Source organism: Caloenas nicobarica, chromosome 1, assembly GCF_036013445.1.
Source record: "Caloenas nicobarica isolate bCalNic1 chromosome 1, bCalNic1.hap1, whole genome shotgun sequence".
Classification (NCBI taxonomy): Eukaryota; Metazoa; Chordata; class Aves; order Columbiformes; family Columbidae; genus Caloenas; species Caloenas nicobarica.
In genome coordinates, this window is record NC_088245.1 from 181,732,581 (window position 1) to 181,758,116 (window position 25,536).

General features: G+C 42.9%; 1 protein-coding gene across 1 annotated transcript in view; it reads right to left on the reverse strand.

Moving 5' to 3' along the window:
• Positions 1-374: 374 nt before the first annotated feature.
• The window catches only part of OLFM4 (olfactomedin 4), a 29,440-nt gene continuing 4,278 nt past the window's right edge, over positions 375-25,536 (reverse strand). The window contains exons 7-11 of the mRNA XM_065658669.1: positions 25,096-25,173; positions 17,629-17,781; positions 11,229-11,441; positions 10,121-10,274; positions 375-1,168 (exon numbers count right to left, since the gene is read on the reverse strand). Coding sequence (XP_065514741.1) covers positions 375-1,168; positions 10,121-10,274; positions 11,229-11,441; positions 17,629-17,781; positions 25,096-25,173 — 1,392 coding nt within the window. The remainder of the gene's footprint in view (positions 1,169-10,120; positions 10,275-11,228; positions 11,442-17,628; positions 17,782-25,095; positions 25,174-25,536) is intronic.

A 25,536-nucleotide genomic window follows, 5' to 3' on the forward strand; every position in this document is an offset into this window, starting at 1 on the left:
CTGACAAATGTGCGTCAGTGGGTAATTAGCTTCTCAGTCACTAGGTAGACTGTGCCCATCAATTTCTGAGAACAAAATGCACTAAATCTATGCAGTAAATTTACCCTTAGAGGCAGGACAATTGTAAAGCACTGAACACTAATAAACACCAATCAAAACCTAGAGAATTTGGTACTGTCAAACCCTGCTGCCAGCAATACTGCTGACCGGAGGGGGCAATTCCTTTAAAGAGTACGAGTAATATATATAACACCCACAGGTACAATACATCAGACCAGATAAATCCTAAACTGGCAATAGCATTGTCTAAAGGCCTATCGGATCTCTTGTTTTAGTTGCTGCCAATTTTATCGCATGCTTATGTCACTGGGATACTAAGGCTGAAAGATCACGTCATATCTCAGAAGGTAGCCATCATTGTAAACATACAATTTCTGATCTGCAGGGTTATAATCAATACTCTGGATTGTATCTAACTTTTTCTCCATAATGATACTAGTTCTACCTTCTTGGCCAGTAGTTGTGTCATAGATGTAGAAGATTTCCTCTTTCCTAGTGTTCATTGGCCTTGTGGCATACAGAACACCACATACCATGAAAGCGTTGGAAACAGATGACTTGTACTGTCTTGTCTGCCAAGTATTTAGCACATCAAGTGTGGTCTCATTGAGTTTGCTAATCACAATGTTGCCCATGCTATCTTCTGTTGAATAGATTACCCATAACCCACTTTCATCCACGGCAAAATCTAGGCCTTGCCATGATACACCTGCATAAGGGAAACGGTTACCGATAACAGCATCTTGAAGCTCCTTCCTCAAAACCCCGGTGTTTCTTTTTATATCATGCTTCACCATATATCTTGAATTATACTCATGATAGTACAAAAAGTTATTATACAGGGCAACACCGCTTCCTTCCCCATATGTTATTCTACTTTCATATGTGGGTTGAAACAGCAGCAAATTATCAAAGGAACTATAAATTCTGTAGTATTCCAAGCGTCTCCCATCTGTGTTCAATGGTGCAACCCAATAGACTTCATTCTCTGAGTTAGAGGCAGAGTAATCTCTACCCCAGGAGCCATATTTGTAGGAAGATCCTCTCCAGTTCAGCTTTACAACATAGGGCTGGCTAACATTCAGCAGTCCATTGTGAATGCAGCTACCTGCAATTAAAGAGGAAAAAAAACAAAAAGGTTTTCCAAATGTCATCATTAGGAAAGAGGTTTTGCATACTGTCGCCTCTAGAGTGTGCTTACCAGGTATTAGCTCTGTGGCAAAGCACAGGCATAAACGCAAATAGCTTCATGTGTAAAAGGCTCATTTTGAGCCAAGATCAGCAACTGGACCGTACTAAGTGCTCCAAGTTGACTCAGAAAGTTAGTAAAAAAAATACAGTACATATTATTACACCTATTTGGCAGGGGGGGTGTGGGATGGTGAAGTGGTGTAGAAAAGATAAGGACATCCATCCTCAGTCAGGATTAATTTGCAGAAAATAAGTGCTCACTGCGCTGTTCCGGACAAGGGACAGATTTCTGTTTCTACTCATTTGATGCATGCCAGCCTGATGCACTAGGAAATCCCTTGGAAAATACAATTTCAGAAGCATTTTAGGTTATTTTCTACCTCAGTGGAACTGAGAGCATGGGACATGGGGAAAAAAGAAAGAGGAGCATCTGATTTCTGTGTATTTCGCTGTGGAGGGGAAGGAAGGAGCAGCAGCAGCAGTAATTCCAGAGTCACATTTCAGATTAGCATTCTGCTGTCAGAATCACAGCTTTACAACAGTGCGTCACAGCCACATGGTGCCTTCCACCTCAGGCCCTCAAAGAAATCTGCAGACAGTAACAATCACAACCTAGGAAATGTAGACAGCTATTACTTCAAGTTTTCATGTGAGGCAGCTCTAAAGAGAATATGACTTCAAGCTGAATCGGAAAAGCTCAGTTTTCCACATATGGACTACGAAGCCATTTTCAGGATGATGGAAAAATGAACTTAGATACAAGAAATACTTTCCTTTTACCCCTGGTGAATAGAAGTGACATTCCTGATAAATTCTCGATATTGAAAGTCACTGACAGAAAAAATCCCACCACTCAGAAATGTCCATGGGCCTCTGATGAGTCCAAAGCTGTCACTGGCAAAAACCAGCGTGCTTTTTTCCAACTGTTAACATTAGCTTTCTGTATTACTGCCACAAAACTGTCCCAGATACTTCATTGTAAGGATATTTTCACCTAAGGTAATGGAGACAGAGATGTCAAGTGACTGGCACCAGCTCACAAGCTTAGTGTAGCTCCAATGTTTCCCGTTTCTGTGGGGTACTCTAGCCCTTAGACAGCTTTCCTTATTAAAGATGGAGTATAACGTGAATAGGCCCATGTCTCACATGTCAATTAATGGATAAATTAATGGCCACAAGTGTTTGATGTTAATAATACCTCCCTCAGCACAGGAACTCCATGTACGACCAGCTATGGCATCAATGATGGAAGCCAGACTTATCTTTTGAGGTTTTAATACTTTGCATGGATACCATATCACAATTGCTTACAGCCTTTATGAAAAGAATGTCTGTTCATAAGCTCAGTCATTTGAAGGGATGTCTAGCATATAAATAACCTGTGACTTCACACAAAGAAGAAAGAAATAACGGAGAGAGAATTTACCTTTTGCCCTCAGAGATGGTCATCCCTAAGCAAGGCCAGACAATACCCACAGAAGCGAATTGAAAACTCCTAAAACGACTGACAAAAAAATCCTAGGAGGTATCTTCTCTCAAAGACATACTAGTCTATCCCACAGTTAGAGGGGAATGCAGAGACAGACCAATTTGAAGTACTCGGAAAAAAAATGGGAAACAAAATTTGGTGAGAAATGGAGTGTTGAAAATGCAGAGAAATCTTTTTCTGAACTGCTTTGCCCAGGGGGTGAAGGTGCTCTGCCTCTGGGACAAGGAAACCTGTGTCTTGGATGTTAGAAATGTCCAAGCAGGAGGATAGCATTTGTGCCAATATGTAAAGTCAATTTGGTCAGTGAAGCTCTCCATGTCTCCTCCTTTCTCAAAACATACTGTTTCTCTCCTTCCACTACATAACACCTCCACCCCTCACAGTTTTGTGCTGTCATGTGCTAGTGACTTGAGGGACATGTGATTTACCTGCAGCCTCCCCTTGGCATCTGTGAGGAAAGTGGGGAGCAGCTTTATATAAAATGTAAATAACTATTCTGAGCTACATCCCCATGTCCCTAGGCCACGTTGCAACTTCCTTGGGGTCAGTTTTGCTCATGAGAGCAGCTCTGCACGACTGAGTGCCCAGCTCATGGCAGAGAGAGTGACACAAGTTGTGAACAACCCTATCTCCTCCCGAGCCCCTTGTATTGGGTTTGTATGGCAAGATTTTGGTAGCCAGGAGGATACAGGGGTGGCTTCTGTGAGAAGCTGCTTAAAGCTTCTCCTATGTCCAATAGAGCCAATCTCAGCCAGAGCAGAGATTCCTCTGCAGCCCGTGGTGCAGACCATAGTGAGGCTGTCTGTCCCTTGCAGACCATGGAGGTCCACAGTGGAGCAGAGATCCACCTGCAGCCCATGGAGATCCACAATGGAGCAGATATCTGCCTGCAGCTTGTGGAGGACCCCATGCCAGAGCAGGTGGATGCCCAAAGGAGGCTGTGACCCCAAAGGAAACCTGCACTGGAGCAGGCTCCTGGCAGGACCTGTGGACCCGTGGACAGACCAGCCCACACTGGAACAGGTTTGCTGGCAAGACTTGTGTGACCCTGCGGGGGACCCACACTGGAGCAGTGTTCCTGAAGGACTGCACCCTGTAGAAGGGACCCATAGTGGAGCAGTTTGTGAAGAACTGCAGCCTATGGGAAGGACTCACATTGGGGAAGTTCGTGTAAAACTGTCTCCTGTGGTAGGGACCCCACAGTGGAGCAGGGGAAAAGTGTGAGGAGTCCTCCCCCTGAGGAGGAAGGAACAGCAGAGACAATTTGTGATGAACTGACCACAACCCCCATTTCCCATCCCCCTGCGCCACTGGGGGGAGGAGGCAGAAAATTCGGGAGTGAAGTTGTGCCTGGGAAGAAGGGAGGGATTGGGGGAAAGGTGTTTTAAGATTTAGTTTTATTTTCTCATTACCCTACCCTGATTTGATTGGTAATAAATTAAATTAATTTTCCCCAAGTCAAGTTTGTTTAGTCCGTGACAGTAATTGTTGAGTGATCTCCCTGTCCCTATCTCAACCCACGAGCCTTCTTTTATATTTTCTCTCCCCTGCGCTTCTGAGGAGGGGAGTGATAGAGCGGCTTTGGTGGGCACCTGGTGTCCAGCCAGGGACAACCCTCCACACCCCTTTTGTGTTCTGGGCTCCTCGCAGCTAAAACGTGGGTTGAAAGCTGCTTCTCTCCGCACCACCGAGAATCGACAGGAATCAGCATTCCTGTCTCACAGCAGATGAGCATTTAAGCATGCACTTAAGTGCTTTACAAAGGACGAGGCCCTGGAGCAGAAACCTCATTTCCAAATATAGCACAGAAGGAAGGCGCTGCTGTACGGCCAGCCGGGCGGTATCTCTGGAAATGGCACATAGACAGGCCAGTAATGTGGCCTCAGCACTTGGCGCAGGTACCAACTTTCGGAGGTGCTTGTACCTCAGCTTGTGCAAAGGAATAAAGCTGAGGCAGACAGTGCAAAATGGCTTGCAGCCTGCCAACTTCATAAATCAATTTGAATTGTTTGGTTTTTTTTTTTCTCATATCTCTATTACGTATTGTTACCTCCAGCATGAGGGCTTCTTTCAAGCTGGTGACAGATTGAATATATTACTGTGCTTAAATCACAATAAACTTATCTCAGAATTAAATGGTTATTAAATGCTCTAAAATTCTTGATTTGTTTAGAAAAATATAGCACTGAAGCTTGCAGGTAGTGAAGCACTGCTAAGCTCATCTATATGCGACCTCAAATAATTTTTCATGTCATTAAGCAGAACACAATTCCAGATTTATTTTAATAATTCATACATTGTTTCATAAATAAAAAACAAACGTGTGTTCAGCAGAGAGACCTTTTTTTACAAAAGAAATAATAAATTATTATTTCTTCCCTTAAAGAGATCTCTCTGCTGAACACTTGTTTGGTTTTTATTTATGAAACCATGAATTATTAAAATAAAGTTAGAAGCGTGTTCCGTTTTAATGACATCAAAAATTGTCTGAGGTTTCTATAGAGTATGTGCTTGATTTTGACTTCCTTGAAACTCGCCCAGAATTATTATTTTTTTTTACCAAAAAACTCTGTGGTAGTCAGGAGGTGATCTGTCTTCCGCATAGGTTCAGAAGAATTCGTTGTTGTTTATTTAATCTAAACTTGCCTCCCTGTCTGGATCTTGTGGGAAAAAAAATGCACAAAGGAAACAAAGTGTCATGTAATTTTGTAAATATTAGAAGGTACTTGAAACGAATCCATATGCATTATTCAAACTTTCAAGTTTTTAACTCTTTTCTCCACTGTTCTGGGCCACTGATAAATGACTTCGTGGTATTTTTGCCTGCCTTTGTTTCATGCTTATGTAGCAAATAGGCAAGAGGAGGACTAACAAAGGTACACACTCACGTACTTATCCATCTCCCTACATAAAGAACCGGTATCTCAGCTCTTCTGTTTACTAACCCTTCTGATTCAACAGAAAAGGAGCTGGCACCGAGTTGTCAGGACTGGAGGGAACCTAACTTGCTTGGCTAATGGGCTGCAGAACTGAGCATGAGACAGACCCTGTTGGGTCTCCCTTCACCCACTTTACTCCGAAGTACTTGCAGAGCACATCAGCTTCTCAGTCCAACAGTACAGGTGCAAATAAACCTCCAGGAGCCTCTCCCCACCAGGCAGATGCATCTGATCGCAGAAGAGAAGAGACTGCATGTAGCCAAAGATCATGAGACAAGATGGGATGCACGTTTAAAGGAGCTCCAATGAGGGGCACGAAGAGCAGGAGCAGGCTGATGCTAGATTCTCACATGTGCTCCCACACACCAGATGTGCACCCTCTTCTCCCATCAGACAAACCACTGCATCCAGATGTGTCAGCTGTTGCCAGCCTTACTATGGCTTCAGACACAGGAGATAGAGCTACTCGGGGAAAGGCTCATCTTGGCTCCTACTGTCTCACTGACACAGGAAGACCCACACAGACATCTTGGTCTTCACCAGTATCATGGGGCACAGACACAGGCTGACAGCTGCATCAGAGAAGGCTTACGTTGTCAGCATCTAACAAGGGATGAGGTAGAGGGCTGGAGTTCATCTGACCTACCTTCAGTCAACTAAAAATTCAGGTGCCTCAGCTAAGCTCCCTCCATTGCCAATGGAGAAACGCATGTGTCTCCAGGGGCAGTTCAGGCAATCCTGGACAAGACGCACAGGCCAGCTCTTTTCAGGTGCCGGTAGGCAAGTCCCTCTCTTTGCATATGGATGTGTTCATTTCAAAACACAGCCCAAAACCCTTAAAAAATGCAGACATCTTGGGAACATAGGAGGTAAAATATAAGTGAAATCACTGTAAGACTCCATAGGATCACCTGAGTTTTGGCCTTAGGCTACACCAAGTCTTCCTCCTGCTGACACCTATTCACTGATAACTTGAAATCCTTAATTTCTAGATGTATAAAAGCCAGAAAGCATACAGGTTTGGTCTTTTTTTTCCTTTCTTTCTTTTTTGCCTTTGAGAGTTTCATCTGACTCACTTCTCCCTGCTGCCTTGCTCAGATCACTTCAGTGAGATGTGACAAAGAATCGGCTGCAGAGTTCTCAAAGAAGCATCCTAGGGTCTTTTCTCTCTAAACCTGCCCTGATGCAGCCAGATGAGATCAGCGCAAAAGAAAAACAAATGGATAAATATTTTTCCCCCTGGAGTGGTAAGGAGAGATATGCCAAGAACTGCTGCAGATAGGACAGCCAGTGATGATGATGAGGATGACTAACTATACATTTACCAAGCCCAATCTCAGACACCCATCTCTCCAGTTGGACAGAAAGGCAAATGGAGACCAGCGATTTCTTTCTGCTATGTTGTCTGATAATGGGCCTGGTCATTCTGAGGAATATAGCAGCAAAAGCCTTGGGGGACAGAGTCAGAGGGGCTGTGTACTACAGCACTGAGAAGCAAGAAGCTTTAATTAAACTTGCCTTGAGACTCGTGATCTTAGACAGCTTGGGGATTAGCCAAGATCTCTCTAGTTCATGTTGCCTACCCAAAATATGCAGGAGAGAGGATGAAGGGGGAAAGAAAATGCAGTCTGAAAACAGGACAAAGAGTCAGTTTAATACAAACATTATAAATATAATATGAACTAAAAGCAGGGCAAGGCCAAATGGTTTGGCAGGAATTCAAGGCATTCAAGCTTGCAGAGAAAACGTATGGAAATTGTGTTCAAATGCGTAAATGAGTGCTAGAGAGCTCCAGAGGCCTAGGTGTGAGCAACCATGCAAAGCCTCCAAAATGACCATCTAGAAAATGCATCTTTCTCACACATTTACTCCATCTCCCCAGGCAATAACATCTTCCTCCTACTACTTGTTTTCAGATACAGTCTGCAGGGCACGTAACTGCTCTACAAAGTTCTCTGCCCAGAGAATATTTCATAGAATCATAGAATTATTTGGTTTGGAAGAGATGTTAAAGATGATCTAGTTACAACCCCACTGCCATGGGCAGAGACACATCCTACTGGACAGGTTGCTCAAAGCCCCGTCCAACCTGACCTTGAACACTACCAGGGATGGGGCATCCACAACTTCTCTGGGCAACCTGTTCCCGTGCCTCACCACCCTCACAGTGAAGACAGTGAAAAGGGCTCCCCACCAGGCACACAAAATCAGGATATGCCAGTCCTCCATGGATTAGCAGGGATCTAAGCCTAAGCAACGCCTCGGTTATCTATTCAGCTGGCATCTCCCAACAGGCAGCAAAGCTGGCAGCCCTCTGCAGTTGCTCTGCCATTCCTTTCTGCCAGCCTCAGAGACCACCCTCACCCTAGAGGTGGCCATAGCAATAGGCCCACACACATCCTCCAACCCCTCTGGCATGCCTGTTGTTGTGGGCAGAAAATAAACTCACAGATAACACCAGAGGATGTCCTCAGCTGATGTCAGTGGTGGTAATTCTCTGGAAGTCAATGGAGTTATCATTCATACCACCTGGGGTTTTGGCCTTCTAGGTTATTTTCTGCTCTGTGGTTCCCACACAATGCAGTGACATGCAAAGGTGCCTGAGCTAGCTGGCACACCAGTCAGGAATAAAAGAATGTGAAAGCAGTACCATTTTGGTCCCAGATAAACTCTATCTATCTCCCCATCATGCCCAGAGAATCAACGCTAAATAATTATGTTACAGTCACAGGCCTACACCGTTACATTTATCCATCCCAGAGCCATCATCCTGCTCTAAGCGTGACTTGCATATCCCTGTGTGGAGCTGCACTGTGAAGCAGACCTCACCTTCCCACTCTGTGAAATCTCCTACATCCAACAGACAATCACGCCAACCACCCCAACATAAAAGCAGCCCCTTCCTCCATCATTCATGTAATGACACAGTATTCTTGTTCCAGAGCTTGGTACTTTCTCACTGAAATAAAGGCTTGCTGTAGGCTTGAAGAGAAAAGAGGCTGTTTCTTTCCACACACCGTCACCCTCAATAAATCAATGAGATGCCCTTCAAATACTTTTAAAACATCACTTTTTTTCTTTCTTTACTGAAACGTTTTAAGCTCTTCCTTAAGGAGCAGAGAAGGGCCTTGAGATTTTGCAATTCAGGTTTTTGTTTCGGCTTTCTCTCTGGCCTGATCCCCAGACGTGTTACTCGTGCATCCTGCCAGAGAAGTGCAGCAGCTGCCCATACCACCATGAAGCCCTAAGGAGATCACAACGGGAAAGGCTGCTGACCCTAAGTGAAACCTGTATTGCTGCCTCTCACCTTTCCAACAAGATGCTTGAACCACCTGACCCAAAGGTGAAGAGAGGTAGATGCTGGTAGGTGCAAATCTGTGCTCCTTGCAAGCAGGATACCATTCCTCCCTTTTTATGGGCTCCTCTGTCTGATTGCTAACCAGCTTACACGAAAAAACAGGATCCTGCCCCTGGGTATTGTTTACAACAGAGAGCTTTCTCTCTTACAACACTCTGCCAAAAGGAACCCCTGTGTATAAAACACTCAGGGAATCAACAAAGTTTGATAAATCCTTCTGTCTGTTGGGAAGTGGGATGCTTGACCTGGCAGACGGGTGTTTCCTAAATGGTTTGCTCCAGTGTATCATATCTCAAAATTGTCAGACTACGACTCACTCACAATGTGATTTTTCAAACTGAACACACCATCAAAACAAAAATTATTCTAGTTGTAAACTAATTACCATGTGCCCTGTGACTGTTGCTACTTTTATATGAACTGCACTCTGGGAACCACTGATCTAAGCCCCAGAACATAACCTTTACTAGTTAAGAAAATGACGAAATCCTAGTTCTGCTGAAATCAGTAATAAAGCTCACACTTATTTTCCTGAGACCAAAATTTCCCCACAAGGTTCTTGACCTTCTGATTTAGAGGAATCTTTTGCCTGTGAAGCAAAAGCAATGTTCATGCAAAGCTGCCTTGCAGAGCTCGCGTACCAACAGCTTTAGTACATCAACTGTTGCTCATACATTTCCCAAGCAGCATTAGAGCAAAATTGCCATGACACAGGTCACTTTCACAGGAACTATTAAAAACCAAAGCTGGTCAGAAAAAACCCATAGTTTCCAAAAAAATAAAAAGGTAATTGTTTTGAAAAAGAGAAGGGAGAGAGAGAATTGCTTTTCACGCTGCAGGTGAGAGGAAGATTACAACTTTTTCCAGTTGAAAACAGCTACTGTGTCTGGAGGAGTTTGTTTCCTGCCCTCATTTCCCTTTTGAACCCATTGATGAAACATTAGGAGCTGTCTGCTCATTTTTTCAAGAGCTAAGTAGTATCATCACAGTTGTATTTAATATTAACAAAGGGAAATCTCTGCATCTACTGTACTACCCATGTATTATGTTGTTTCTTATCTGATACACAAGAGAAATGCTTACCTGGTGGGAAATAAAGGGGTGCTGTAGTTTTGTTTGCATTCTCTTCACACTCTTTCAATCGATTCTGCAGAGACACTATTTGTCGACGAATTGCAAGGATATTGTTTTTGTCCATTGATTCTAGCTCCCCTACCAGTATAGTCAGATTTCTGATCTAGAAGGGGAAAAAAAAAAGGGAGGAAAAAAAATAGAGAGCAAGTTTGAATTTCTCTCAACTTTGTTCTACAGATGTTTACAGGCGGGGTTGATCATACCATAGAAGGTGCTACAGAACAGGTTATAAGAACTATTCCTAAGAAGAGAACTTATCCTATTATCCTGAACTTTACATTTCCAGCAGAGGTATGTAACCATAAGGAAATGCTTCACACTCAGTTCTTTATCATAATGCAAAAATATTGAGTTATTTTATATGTAACATAAATATATCCAGTAAGTCTTAGGCAAGTACTAGCTATTATATATAAAAACTACTTAGTCCAGACTTACAAAAGTATCTGGAAATTTTATCTGCAAAGATAAATAATGTTCTCAATCACCTACTTGATGATCTAGAGGACAATGGAGAAAATGATATTTTACTTTCCATCTGAAGTAATTATTCTCTCTAGGTGAGTGATTAATTATGGTTTTGAAAATGTGATTTATAGTCTGCTGGGAAGGTGATAGTCTTTCCCTCTTCTTGATTTCATATTGATTGGGCCACTACCCTTGCAACCAGAAGCTAATTTTTTAATTATCTAAGTTAAAGCACAGAGGCTTTCAAGCATGGGGTTCTATAAATTAATATTTATTATAATCATTTAATCAGCTCGTGTGCTTAACACTATGTAAAACTGTTAACTTTCAGGCAGGTAGTTGGCAAAAACAAAGAAGTGTCCATTTGTTTTGAGGTTTCTTTGCTTTTCTGTGCTCTATATCAGGGGAAAAAAATAGATGTTAATACATTTAAGGTCAAGCTTTCTTTTAATTTATGCTGATGAAATGCTAAAGTACCTCCACTGACTGCAGTAGTAACAGGCTACACTTCCTCAACCTAAACACTAAAGAGAGAATAGACTATCTGTATATTTGAATGCTCTGTGGCTAATTAAGAGTCTGGCAGTACCTCCATATATATTTGCTCAACGATGACGTTGCTTCCAACAAGGCTGGATTTCAGCTGAGTGACCAGTCTGTCTAGCTCACTGATTTCCACTTTCAGTAACTGGAAGTCCAATTCTGTGTAAGATACACTGCTGCTCTCCATATACTCCACTCTGATGGTTAGATTAAGGATTTTTTGCTGATACAGTGCAACCATTTTTGCGTACTCTCTAACCTTAAAGAAAAAAAACAAAAACAAAAACAAAAGGTACATATCAAGTCCAGGTTAGCAAATAAAACAAGCCTGTTTAACATCTTTATTATATTTCTGAGTAGCCTATGCATAACTTCCACATACTTGACATACATATTCCTCACATAAACTACATAAATTAAAAACTCATGACATACATAAAAAATGTTAAATTTAACCCTCATTTATTGTTGGCAGTTCCACAAAGTCCCCTCAGGAATGCCTGGGGATAACTAAAGGCAGAATTCTACTTGCAGTCTTCATTTTTTTTTTTTAATTCTTTGCCAATATTGTCTCTGTGAGCTAATTTTATCCTCAATATGCCCAGAACTTACATTGGTGAAAATTTTATTGGGAAATCTGCAGTGTATTATTTCACAAAAGCAACCCAAGGAGTCTGAAAAATGTAATAAAGGATTCCAAGTTTTTCAACTTCATTTTCTATTAACTCTGAATCCAAATATACTTTTACCCTGTGTACATTTGAATTGTGTCAAAAGTTGGCAGAACTGGTTTGGGGTTTGTCTTTGGGCAGGGGGGAAATGTTTAAACACAGTGTTAAAAATCAAATCTGGCTTAAATGAAAGTGTAAAATTTATTGCAGCTTTAGCTACAGTAATTTACATAGCAGCCTTTTCAGCCTTTGAACCATTAAACAGTTGTCTGGATAAATGCATTTTCACACATGTGTCTGCTGAGGTAAATGTCACAGCACAAGCATTGTGATGCACAATGTTAAGAATATTATATGGATTTGGGACATTCATTAGAAAATATTAGTTCCTTGAAATTTAACACTTTGGGAAAGATAAATTATTTCTCTCCTATATGCTTTATAAAAGTCATTTCTGTTTTCCCTGATATCAATACAATTCTATCACATAAGGTAAGAAGTAAGAATAAATATAATTAGTTTGTTGCACCAGTAACTCCATATTTATACTCTCAAATCGTGTTTGCAGTTTAAGTCCCTCTTTCTGCTGCACTATGATTGCCACAACTATTACTTCTTTGACTGAAAGATTTTTAGCCCACATCATCTCGAACATTCTTGCATTATCTTCACACGAAATGAAAGTCAGTATTTTTCCTTATTGGCTCTGGAGTGGCCTCTAAAATCCTGTCATGGTGTGAAGACCTTGAACTCTCTTTTCTCCTTTTCTGGCAACAGTCCCTGGGATGGAGACCCCAACAAACACACATCAAATAATTCCTTTCAATTTTGATTTAATCCCCTCCAAAGAGGAGGTATGGGAGCCCATGGCATGAAAATTCATGAAGGGCAGTAAGGATCCTTTCAGATCATAAAATACTCAGCGGTGTGGTTTAAGAAGGAGAAATGTGAGTGAGAAGACCCTCTTTTTAAAAGTATAATTTTCAATAGTGGCACAACTGCACTATAAATCTAAGCGATGCCCTCTGCATGCATATACATAACGCACACCAAAAACAGGCTGCTCAACCCCATGCATTTAAATCAGGGTTTGAAACAGATCTTCTGCTTTAAATGTGTGCAGCCAGGCTTTGAGCTGCTCTGATATAAACTGACGTATCTCAATGAGCTGCAGCAGAAACACCTTGACTCATAACACCGGATTGCTCCAGATCTCCCAGGTCAAGCTATGGTAACTTCAAGCTAAGGAATAACTAAGCTATTTATTACAATTAAGAAAAACTTTTAAAAATAGCATATAAAGACATAGACCTTGTTCCCTGTGCCTAGCTGACAAGGACAGCTGGGACCCCTTGTCCTGGCTGTCACCATCATCTGTTCAGGAAGGAACAGTAGGAAGAACTGGACAATACTGTTGGAAAAGCCATATGTAGTTGGACCTCACCCTTTCACCGAAATCAGTTTGGAGTTGGAAGATATCCTCAAAAAAATCTTCTGAAAATATTCTTCAAAGGTCAATGTTTAGACTGTGTGTCTGGAGTTTGCACACAAAAAAAGAAAGTGTGTACAATTACAGCCTGACAAACATAAAGCAAGCCCATGTCTGTACAAAGTTGCACTGCTATGTGAAGCTACATACATCACAGAGACATTTGGAAATCTATCTAGGTATTAATAACCTTTCTCACAGTAATACTGATAGTAGTAGTGATAATAATAGTAATAGTGATAATAATAATAATAATAATAATAATAATAATAAATAATAATAATAATAATAATAATAATAATAATAATAATAATAATAATAATAATAATAGTAATGCCATACAGACCAACTCTACAAACCACTGAAATAAAGACTGCTGGAATTAGTGATGGCTACTCATTAGTGAGAAACTTGTGAATGTGGAGTTTTCTCCAGGGTCCTGAGAGCACTGAGGGCTGAAACAAGGCATACATGATTATTTCAGTCCTGACTGCTGAGTGCTGCAGGACACAGACCTGAAGCACCTCCCACATTAGAGGGTTTTCACTCAGTCAACCATCTAGGTCATTTAAGGACATGTCGCCGCCACCGTCCAGTGTAGTATAGCCAAGAGATATCCACACAAGCTGAGCCTGAACTAGCCCCAGCACTCTGCAGTGCTCTACACAGCCACACCAGCATCACAATGAACTTAAGGCAATAGCTCCCCTGCTGAATTCTTAGACAAATATAATTTTCTCAGCAGTGCTGTTCTAACAGGTCTATACTGCTTTTGCAGATAAATCCAGCACATACATCAAGCATTGCAGTGCCCTGTGTGGACATTCCCACCTGCTCAGATCTGGCCTAGGAGTTTCTATAGTTTAGAATTGTCGAACATGATGTTGCTCTGTTGCTTGGCAAATATATTTAAGCAGCTTGTAATCCGTGCTCTTCTACTGCATTTACCTGCTAGGGACTGGCTGTTGTCTCCTGGCAGCCTGGCACAGAAATCCTGTGCATATCCAATATTTAGGAATATAGACCAATAACTAGTACTGATTGCTGCCACATTTGTCTTAAAAGCCTGAAGTAGGGTATGATGAGTGCACAGGGCCTGTATGAGCCTTTTATAGGAAGAGAATGGAGCCATGTGTAGCATATGTAGGAAAAATATTCCGCAGTTTCAGTTTTTCCTCCTTTCCAAGTATTGTCACCCTCATGGCATGAAAAGGGCAGAAGAAATCTGCAATGCTCATTTACTGTGTCATTTACCTGAAAATGGTATTTATCAACACAGTTTTGCAGCATGCAAAAAGACACTTCTCTAGCACATATTTGGAGAGTACATAAAAGTACATAAAAGTAAAAAAAAAAAGGTGCAAGATGAAGATGTAAAAGAGAAAAAGCGGGAGGACCGAGGGAAAATAAGAAAGAAGTGACAAAACCAGCAGCTCTATAAAGTCACTGGGCCCAGGAGACTGGCTTCAGGCAGGCCTGACCTCTACAGACCCGTAAGGAGCAAGGCTGGCAAGCCGTCTGCTGGCTGACACCAAGAAGAATTCCACTGCAGGTTAACCTATTTTGAAAACAGCTGTTCCTGGCAGAGGGGAGGCATGTTTTTTTCCTCCTGTTTTTGTTATGTGAGGATGTTGTGGCCATTGTGAGCCAAGTTCTGAAAGGCACTTTCTCTCCTTGGGATCACATGCTGATCCATCCCTCTGAGGGAAGTGTCCTCTCCCCTTTCCTATTGAGAGAAGCAGCCAATTCCCACTTTGCTTTGAAAGGTTAATTTTCTTCTGTAATCATAATTATGCTGGCAAAGGTTGATGTGACAGAGGAAAAATTAGTCTGGTATTTTCAGCCTGCGGTTTATACTCATTTGGCACATGAGAGCATCTCTTTATCTGCGAGCTTCCTTGCCTGCTGATTCTATAAAAGGACCCCTTTGCTTTTTGAATTAGCCTACAATCAGGCAAAAGGTTAAAGATTCAATCAGGTTGTTTATCTGGGACTTCTAGCACATGGAAAGCATCCTTAAGAGGGTCCAATCCTGCAGCTCTTACCCAGGAGAAACTCCTATGAACTTCAAAGGGTGTTTTGGAAGAGCAAATAAAGCACAGATTCTCAGAGTGTAAAAAGGAAACACTCAGTAGAAATCCTCACCCCTGCGGTGAGACCAGGTTATGTTTAAGCATCATTCCCTAGGAATTTGCTCAGGATCACTTCTAATGATGATCAATAATGACAGCTTGGCTGTCCTCCGTTTCATTATTTCCTTCTTTCTGTGAGTATTGTCATGACTAAAGTAATATACAGAATTGTATAAGGAGAGGTTTTTTCCACAACTGGAAATGTGAAGAATTTTTAAGCATGGAGACTCATATTACTTCAGATATCAACAGGGCAATGCTCAACAGCTTTCTTCTTTCTACAGAAAAACTACATGATAACTGAGAAATCTTACACACACACATAGAGTTACACCAAAATGCAATCTGTTCATTTACATTTCTGTACCAAAATATCTCTTTGCCTATATCACACCAAAGTATATGTCACACTTTATCTAACTAGATGCATTGTAACACTGCTTGGCTGATTGGTCTCGACAGGATGAAATTCAGTGAAGCCTGAGTTAGGTCAAAAATTTTCACTGTCTGCATTGAGAAGTGAAAGCCAGGGACAGCATCTACACTGCAGTACACTGCTGGGCACATAAGGGTGACAACAAAGATACACCACTTGACACCAGCTGGCAACATAGACATTAAAGTCCACGGTGGGGATCCGGCTTGCCCTGAATTTAGAGTTTAAGATACAAATCTAGACACCTAATATTAGGTATCTAAAGTAACCTGTATCTTTATATGAGCATGATGTCTGAGCTCAGTGGAGATTTGAAGTTGTCCACACAGAGAGGTCAAGCAGCACTTGAGATGCTCTGCAGATCTGCAAGGCACTAGCAGATCAGTCAAACAACCTAAAGGAAACATGCACCATTCTGAGGAAAGTACCGGTAAGAGACTAGTTATACCAGGGCCAGTGACTGGGAAATGTAGTACACAAACACCTTGAAGAATCATGCCAACTTTCTGGCTGGGAACCATGCCCTTGATCCTGCACCAGTGCAATTAGCTTGAAATGCTGGCACTGACCTCAGTGGGAACAATATCGGGACCTGAAATCTCAGTGATTTTCATGGATCATTAACTCTGAGCTACACCTCTATGCTGCAAGGGATCAGGTAACTCCTCTGCTTGGAGGCAGTGGGACTTCTGTCAGCTTGCCCTTCATATATATCCCTACTGACAGCTGAATGTGTTTCATTGTTAGCTCCTGTTATTTCAAAATAAATGATTTGAAGTGAAAGACCTTACCACAGGATCCTCTGCCTGTTGTTGTGGTTTTTATGCACAACTTCTTATCTGTTCTTGATTATACCAGAGGAGGGTTATGAATATTTATGGTTAGAATTTATAATTTAATGCTGTGCCTTTTCTGCTGATAATTCAAGGACACTTCATTTCTTAAGATGCTTGGTTCCTGAGGAAAACGCTTTCTGCTGGACACCCAATCTGAATCCTGAATATTTATCCACTACCAGAAGTCAAAGACAGATTTCTGTCTTCACAGGCAGCTTCACTCAGTGCATTGCAGTGTGTGTAGGTTTGCCCGAATTCCTCAAAAAAATGGATCTGAATTCATGCAACAAGCAGCTAAAGTAGTGTAAGGTGTGTTTGTCTTCAACAACAATGCATAATTCAGCAATCTCACTGCTACAGCCTCAGATGTTGACAAGAAAGATATTTCATTTTAAATTTTTTTTTTTTTTTTAATCTGTGAGAACAGCAGTAGCGAAGGGGCAAATATTCATCTACTTCTTCACTCTGGACTGTGGTGACCTTTCTCCTCTTTCCCTCTATTTCACTCTTACAATCTGGCTGGTTTGATACAAATAGTAACACATGAAAGAGCAGGAGGCTTGGTTTCCTATAGCTTTGTATAGCAATCACAAGCCAATAAAACTGAGCCAAAAGAGAAAAAACACAACCATTCTTCCAAAAATACCACATGCCTCTAGCTGCAAAGGCCTAGAAAAGAGACCTAAGGATATTCAAACCTATGTCATGCTACAATGTCAAAAATTTGAGATTTAATCACCCTTCTCCTTGTTCTTACAGAGCCCTCTTTCCTGCTGTTGGAAAAACAGGACACAGAAAACCACTGAGTGCTGTAGTTTTTCACAGGCAACCATTTTTCTGTAAAGATACAATCATTATATTTATGTGAAAAGAGCAACTTACTCGAGAAAGCTCGCTCTCAAATTTCGCCGAGAGCGTTGTGGCTATAATTTCCAATCGCTCAACCTGTTGCACTGGAAAGGTCGTATCTGGCAGGTACACAGAGCACTGACAAGTTCCCTTGTCATCCACAGAGCCGGAGACATTGGCAAAGGGCTGCAATAACAAATTTGTAAAGAAAAAAATGTTAATATTCTTCTCTGGAATCAGTAGTTAATGTCTGGCAATAATATGAGCTGTGACAGTCATGAGATCAACAACCTCATTACTAGACATCTTTCAACTTTTTCTTACAAGGAACCAAAAACATCTAGCAATTTTTTGGCTCAGCCTTACAAATATTTCTGAAAATAGTTTAATATTTCTGTAAAGATCTTACCATTGGAAAAACAGATGCATATAATAGTCCTTGCTTATCCAATCTTGTGGATGATATATAATTGCATTATACACAGATGGGATAGATGTATAAGGTAATGAAATAACTTTTCCAGCAGATAGAAAAGCACACAACAGCAGGAAAATAATAACTTAGTAAGTTATGTCTTATAGTTATTGTTCTCTTAATCTGAATTGACTAGATGATCTAGTCATTTCCATCCATAGAGCTGAAAGCACCAAAACAGGGAAAGTCTGGAAAAGAAAAATTCTTCATTTGAAGTTTCTCAGCCAGGTCCAGCAAACCAACACATGCATTTAACTATACACCACTGAAAGGTGATGAATTAAATATGCAGGTTCAGCCTAAGGTAGAGATACTTATTTTTCTACAAAATATGGCACATAACACCCACACACCACAGCCTGTCCATCCACGTTTGTGGATAGTTTGCAAAGCTATTGCCCATGCCATTAGCATAAATCGCCTTGTCCTGGTAGTTTGCATGCTCAAAGCATCATCATTGGAGCAATGTGTATGGCGTATGGAAAGGTCAGGGCTGGCAAATCATGATCTAGCCATAATTTATAGCCAAAGCACATAATTTCCTATAAACACTGGGCTGAATACTGAGTGTGTTTGGAGCAGTTCTTTTTTGTTTGTACACAAAACGTTTCCTGGTTCATAAACCTATCACGAATTTATTAATAGAGATATTTGATGTTACTTTAAAATATTCTGGCACACACTTCAATGCAGCTGCATATTTTAAAGCTACAGACTTGCTCTTTAAATACACTTCTTTGTATAATCTGTCCTTCTGCCTTGCAGAACTCCCAGTGTTATTCATAGGTTTTCTCTTTCTTTCTCTCTCTTAAAAATAAAAAGCAAACAACAAAAGTATTTACTGAAAGCTGACATTTCAGCACTTCTTTCCTTGCTTTTTCACAGTGATTTCAACTAACTTCCTCACCACCAAACCAGCCCAGAATATGCAGTGATGGCCAGCAGCAAAGCTGTCTCAGTCTGTGAGCCCAAGAAGAGAAGAGCAGCAAGGAGGAACGATCCCAGTTCACACTCCTGGCAACCTCTTTATCACAGCTGTAACAAACAGCATGCATCTCATTTTGAAAGAAAGCATGAAAAGACGTTTTATCTGTGTTATTCAAGCGCCATGGGCCTTAAAACTTCACTCATAGACAGACTGCTCAAGACATTTAACATGAAAGGGAGTAGAGAAGTATCTCATGACATTCCAGAACGTCCCAGCACATCTCTTCCGTTGATTTCCCTGCCAGATATGTTACCAAAACACTTCTGAAAATCCCACTGAGAACATACTGCAAACTAATTCTAAGTTTCCAAGTACTTTTGAAGATATGGCTATCAGTACTTAAATTACTATGAAAAATAGTTTTCTGAGTCACTTAGATGCTTCTGCACCTCTGAGTCCTCTGCATATGTACATGACTGGGATGGCAGGTCACTCAGCAATAACAAAAGAAACAGATGGACGTGGAGGGAAGAAATATATGTGGCTTAGTGGGTATATGGGACCTTCTATAAAACTGTTGTGCACTGGCATGCTAATTTTGGTGTGGGAGGTGTTGTATTCTATCACTTATGTCTATAACACAAATATAACATGTATAAGTATACTGAGAGTATACTATACATAGCATAGCATAGTGTGTACCACACATATGTATATGTTTCCATACATAGAATAGTGTGAACTATATACATTGTGTACTCTGCTATAAACTGCAGTCTTGACTATGTATAGCCGTCACTTTATCTGGAGATACCACACTTATTCCATGTGCTAAATAAACCATTCATAAATGTATTCAGATGATCACCCAAAATGATACTCCCAAAAAACCCTCCAACTTGTGCATTTAAAATCCCTATAAAAACCAATCATTATATTTTAACATGTATTATGAGAGAGGCTTGGACTGAAGGTAGAGGCTCATTGCAGTAAGTGCAGCTTTTGTACAAGCCAAGAGACAGTTTCTGCAAAGGAGCAGATAGCCTGGGCAGACAGAACTGCTTCCGTTCATCCATAGACATTGCAAACATTACAGAATCACAGAATCACAGAATGTTAGGGATTGGAAGGGACCTCAAAAGATCATCTAGTCCAATCCCCCTGCCAGAGCAGGAAAACTTAGGTGAGGTTACACAGGAAGGCGTCCAGGCGGGTCTTGAATGTCTCCAGAGAAGGAGAATCCACAACCCCCCTGGGCAGCCCGTTCCAGTGCTCTGTCACCCTCACTGAGAAGAAGTTTCTTCTCACATTTAAGTGGAACCTCTTGTGTTCCAGCTTGGACCCATTACCCCTTGTCTTACTGTTGGTTGTCACCGAGAAGAGCCTAGCTCCATCCTCGTGACACCCACCCTTTATATATTTATAAACATTAATGAGGTCACCCCTCAGTCTCCTCTTCTCCAAGCTAAAGAGACCCAGCTCCCTCAGCCTTTCCTCATAAGGGAGATGCTCCACTCCCTTAATCATCTTTGTGGCCCTGCGCTGGACTCTCTCCAGCAGTTCCCTGTCCTTCTTGAACTGAGGGGCCCAGAACTGGACACAATATTCCAGATGAGGTCTCACCAGGGCAGAGTAGAGGGGAAGGAGAACCTCTCTGGACCTACTAACCACCCCCCTTCTAATACACCCCAGGATGCCATTGGCCTTCTTGGCCACAAGGGCACAGTGCTGGCTCATGGTCATCCTGCTGTCCACCAGGACCCCCAGGTCTCTTTCCCCTACACTGCTCTCTAATAGGTCATTCCCCAACCTGTACTGGAACCTGGGGTTGTTCCTGCCCAGATGCAAGACTCTACATTTCCCCTTGTTATATTTCATTAAATTTTTCCCCGCCCAACTCTCTAGCCTGTCCAGATCTCGCTGGATGGCAGCACAGCCCTCTGGCGTGTCAGCCACTCCTCCCAGCTTGGTGTCATCAGCAAACTTGCTGATAGTACACTCAATTCCCTCATCCAAGTCATTGATGAATATATTGAACAGTATTGGTCCCAGAACTGACCCTTGAGGCACTCCACTAGATACAGGCCTCCAACCAGACTCCGCCCCATTGATCACAACTCTCTGGCTTCTCTCCTTCAGCCAGTTCGCAGTCCACCTCACTACCCGATCATCCAGTCCACTCTTCCTCAGTTTTGCCGTGAGGATGCTGTGGGAGACGGTGTCAAATGCTTTGCTGAAGTCAAGGTAGACCACATCCACTGCTCTGCCATCGTCAATCCACCTTGTTACGTCTTCATAAAAGGCTATGAGGTTGGTCAAACACGACTTCCCCTTGGTGAAGCCATGTTGACTGTCCCTGATGACCCTCTTATCCTTGATATGTCTTAAGATGGCACCAAGGATAAGGTGTTCCATCACTTTCCCAGGGATGGAGGTGAGGCTGACCGGTCTATAGTTGCCCGGGTCCTCCTTCTTGCCCTTTTTGAAGACCGGAGTGATATTTGCTTTCCTCCAGTCCTCAGGCACCTCTCCCGTTTCCCAAGACTTGGCAAAGATGATGGAGAGCGGTCCAGCAATGACTTCAGCCAGCTCCCTCAGCACCCTCGGGTGCATCCCATCTGGACCCATGGATTTATGGATGTCCAGATTGCTTAATTGCTCCCTAACCCAGTCCTCATCAACTGAGGCAGACTCCTCCATTGCCCTGCCTTTCTCTGGGGCCTCAGGGGTACGGGGCTCCTCAGGACAGCCTCCGGCAGAGTAGACAGAGACAAAGAAGGCATTCAGTAATTCTGCCTTCTCTGTATCTTCTGTCACCAGGGCACCCACCCCGTTCATCAGTGGGCCTACATTGCCTCTGGTGTTAGTTTTATCTGCCATGTATTTGAAGAACCTCTTCCTGTTGTCCTTGACCCCTCTCGCCAGGTTTAACTCTAAGGAGGCCTTAGCTTTCCTAGTTGCCTCCCTACATCCTCTGACAACAGCCTTATATTCTTCCCAAGTGGCCAGCCCCTCCTTCCATGATTTGTAAACCCTCCTCTTCCACTTGAGTTTGCCCAGCAGTTCCCTGTTTAACCACGCAGGTCTCCTGGCTCCCTTCCTTGACTTCCTGCGCGTCGGGATGCACTGATCTTGAGCTTGGTAGAAGCAGTCCCTGAAAGTTAACCAACTATCTTGGGCGCCTTTACCCTCAAGCAGCCTTGCCCACGGGATTTCCTCCAGCAACTGTTTGAAAAGGCCAAAGTCGGCCCTGCTGAAGTCCAGGGTTGCAATTCTGCTCGGTATTCTGCTCCCACCACAGGAGATTCTGAACTCCACCATCTCATGGTCACTGCAACCAAGGCAGCCCCCCACCTTTACTGCTTCGACCAGACCCTCCTTGTTAGCGAGGACGAGATCCAGCAGCGCACCTCTTCTAGTCGGCTCCTCCACCATTTGCATCAGAAAGTTATCGTCAATGCACTGGAGGAACCTCCTAGACTGAGGCTGGCTGGCTGAGTAGTCCTTCCAGCAAACATCAGGGTAGTTAAAATCCCCCATAACAACCAGAGCCTGTGACTGTGAGGCCACGCTCAGCTGCCCGTAGAAGGCCTCATCAACTTCCTCACCCTGATCTGGTGGCCTGTAATAGACTCCCACAACAGTGTCACCCCTGCCAGCCTGCCCCTTAATTCTCACCCACAGACTCTCAACTTGCTCCTCAACCGCACCTGGACAGTACTCTATACATTGCAGTTGCTCTCTCACATAAAGAGCAACTCCACCACCACGCTTGGCTGGCCTGTCTTTCCTGAAAAGGGCATAGCCATCCATGACCACATTCCAGTCATGTGAGCTGTCCCACCATGTCTCTGTGATCGCCACCAGATCATAATCTCCTGACCGAACGCAGGTTTCTAACTCCTCCTGCTTATTCCCCATGCTGCGCGCATTGGTGTACAGGCACTTCAGGGAGCGAGCCGAGTACACCGATTTCACCCTAGGGGCCTGGGGGGCCTCCCGGTCTTTATTGATTCCAGTGTGCTGCCCCACTGATGCAAGCCCAGCTACAACCCCATCCCCCTTCAAATCTAGTTTAAAGCCCTGCAAATGAGCCCTGCTAATTCATGTCCCAGCATCTTTTTACCCCTGTGGGATAAACCTTTCCCACATATCACTGACCGGACTGGTGTCCTATAAAACCAGCCGTTATCAAAGAACCCAAAGCCCTGCCTGTAGCACCAGTCCCGAAGCCAATCATTTACGGACTCAATTTTTCTATTCCGTCCCACATCATCATCCGAAAATGGAAGGAGGGAAGAGAAGATAACTTGAGCCCCAGACTCTTTCACCATTTGTCCCAAGGCCTTGAAGTCTCTCTTCATTCCCCTCAGACTACGGGATGCCGCTTCCTCCCCATCTGTCTGAAAGATCAGTAGGGGGTAATAGTCCGTTGGGCGCACCAGTTTGGGGAGGGCTCTGGCGATGTCCCTGATCCGAGCTCCAGGTAGGCTACAAACTTCCCGATGCTGAGGGTCAGCTCTGCATATCGGGCCCTCCGTCCCTCTCAGAAGGGAATTGCCTACCACAATTACCCTTCTTTCTTTTTTATTGGAGGCAGTCTTGAGGCGTGAAACATTGGGATCATGATGTTGACGAGACCAAGAAGCATTGTTTAGTTAAAAGCCTCTTGGGTCAGTAAGTGCTTGAATCAAAGTATAAAACCAGCCAAATTATAACCGTACAACAAGAACGTCTTCCCTTGTCCTGTAGAAAAATGCACAAGATAGGCTGTTACTTTTGATGGAGTTGTATGTTTTTTAAAGATTAATAATTCACACTGAATGCTTAAAAGAGAGCAAACTGTCCTAGCCCACAGCAAGGACTTGACAGTAACATCTCACTCTGTAAAATTAAGCTGTTACATCCACATATTTGAAGCCATGTGAAATGTTCCTGTTCCATATCCCTTCAATTTAAGAAAGTGAATAGGAGTTGGCAGCTACTTGATTTTCTGAAAACTAGGAAATGTATTCAGCTGCCTAAATGTGGACTTTGGGTTACATCCTCAAAACAGCCTAGCCATTTCAGTGCTTAATTTCCAGCTACACTGTAGCTCAGCGGTATTTAGAGCTCTGCATTGGCTATTAATACTTGTTCTTCCTAAGACAAAGAATGGGATCCACAGAAACCACATGGCAGGGACAGAAGCCACTTCAGCTGGGCAAGGAGGTGAACGAGGTTTGGGCCCTGCTGCTGGGACTCCAAGAGAGCCTCCTAACTCCGTTCAACTTTCTACACCCTCTACTAGAGCCAGAAACTGAACTCTCAGAAGAAGTCCCTCCACACGTTCCAGGTGCCACAGTGGGCTAGCCTGGACAACAAAGACCTGTCATCAAGCTGTCTTCCATCTCTGACCTGATCTGGAGTTGTGGTGTGGACAAACCCTATTCTTGATACTAGGTTGCCAGAGCATTCAAGCAAGCGTGTCCCATTGAATCTGCTCCAAAGCAAACATGTTATTAAGCAGTCACTGACAGAAAGCAGGAAAGAAATCAAACCATGAATTTAAGCACTGTACCGGAAGGCACGGAAATCAGATTCAAGTCCCTCTATCAGTAAATAGTTGAATAAAATTTGAGCTAAGTAGGACAGGGAGAACCAAGATTTTTTCACCCCCAGCAAACACAAGTGGGAACTTCTCAGAAAATAGTTTCAAGGCCCTGCTCTGGTTTACATGGAAAGACAGAGTAGAAAAGAAGTCTTCCTCTTCCTCCAGAGAGACTGTAACCACCAAATTGGTACATTGCCATCAAACCCCTATGACCACAGCTGTTTCATGTCTGGGGTCCAGTTCAGAAGTCACAAGGGCAATGCCAAGCTTTGGATGTGACTTAAGGCATTGAATGATGTGGCAGCAGCACTGGTGATTTTGGGAATTCACTACTGCCTAAAATCCTGGACACACAACACATAAACAGCTTTTCCTGGGCAGCCTAACCAATGATTGTGTATCAAGGTTTAATCTCTGAGTTACTCTGTAGCATTTAAAAAATAGGTCACAAGTTCCTTATTTCATATTTTTCTGGAATTCACTGAAGAACAGTAATGGTCATACCTCTGGGTAAGTGCGCAGATCACCAGTTGTCGCGCTAGGCTGAGGCAGATCCGGAGGCGTCGTATTGAAAAGAGCGGTCTAAAAAGCAATGGAAAGCCTTTTCAGTGTGAATTTCTGCCTATGGCTCCATCCCTTCCTCACCAGCTAGCCCCAGTCCTACGAAATAGGACATGAGATCCTAAATTCGTATTTTTCTGGAATTCACTGGAGAACAGTAAGGATCACACCTCTGGGGAAGTGCGCAGATCACCAGTTGTCGCGCTAGGCTGAGGCAGATCCAGAAGCGTCGTATTGAAAAGAGTATTCTAAAAAGCAATGGAAAGCCTTTTCAGTGTGAATTCATGCCTATGGCACCATCCCTTCCTCACCAGCTAGCCCCAGTCCTACGAAATAGGACATGAGATCCTAATTTCATATTTTTCTGAACTTCACTGGAGAACA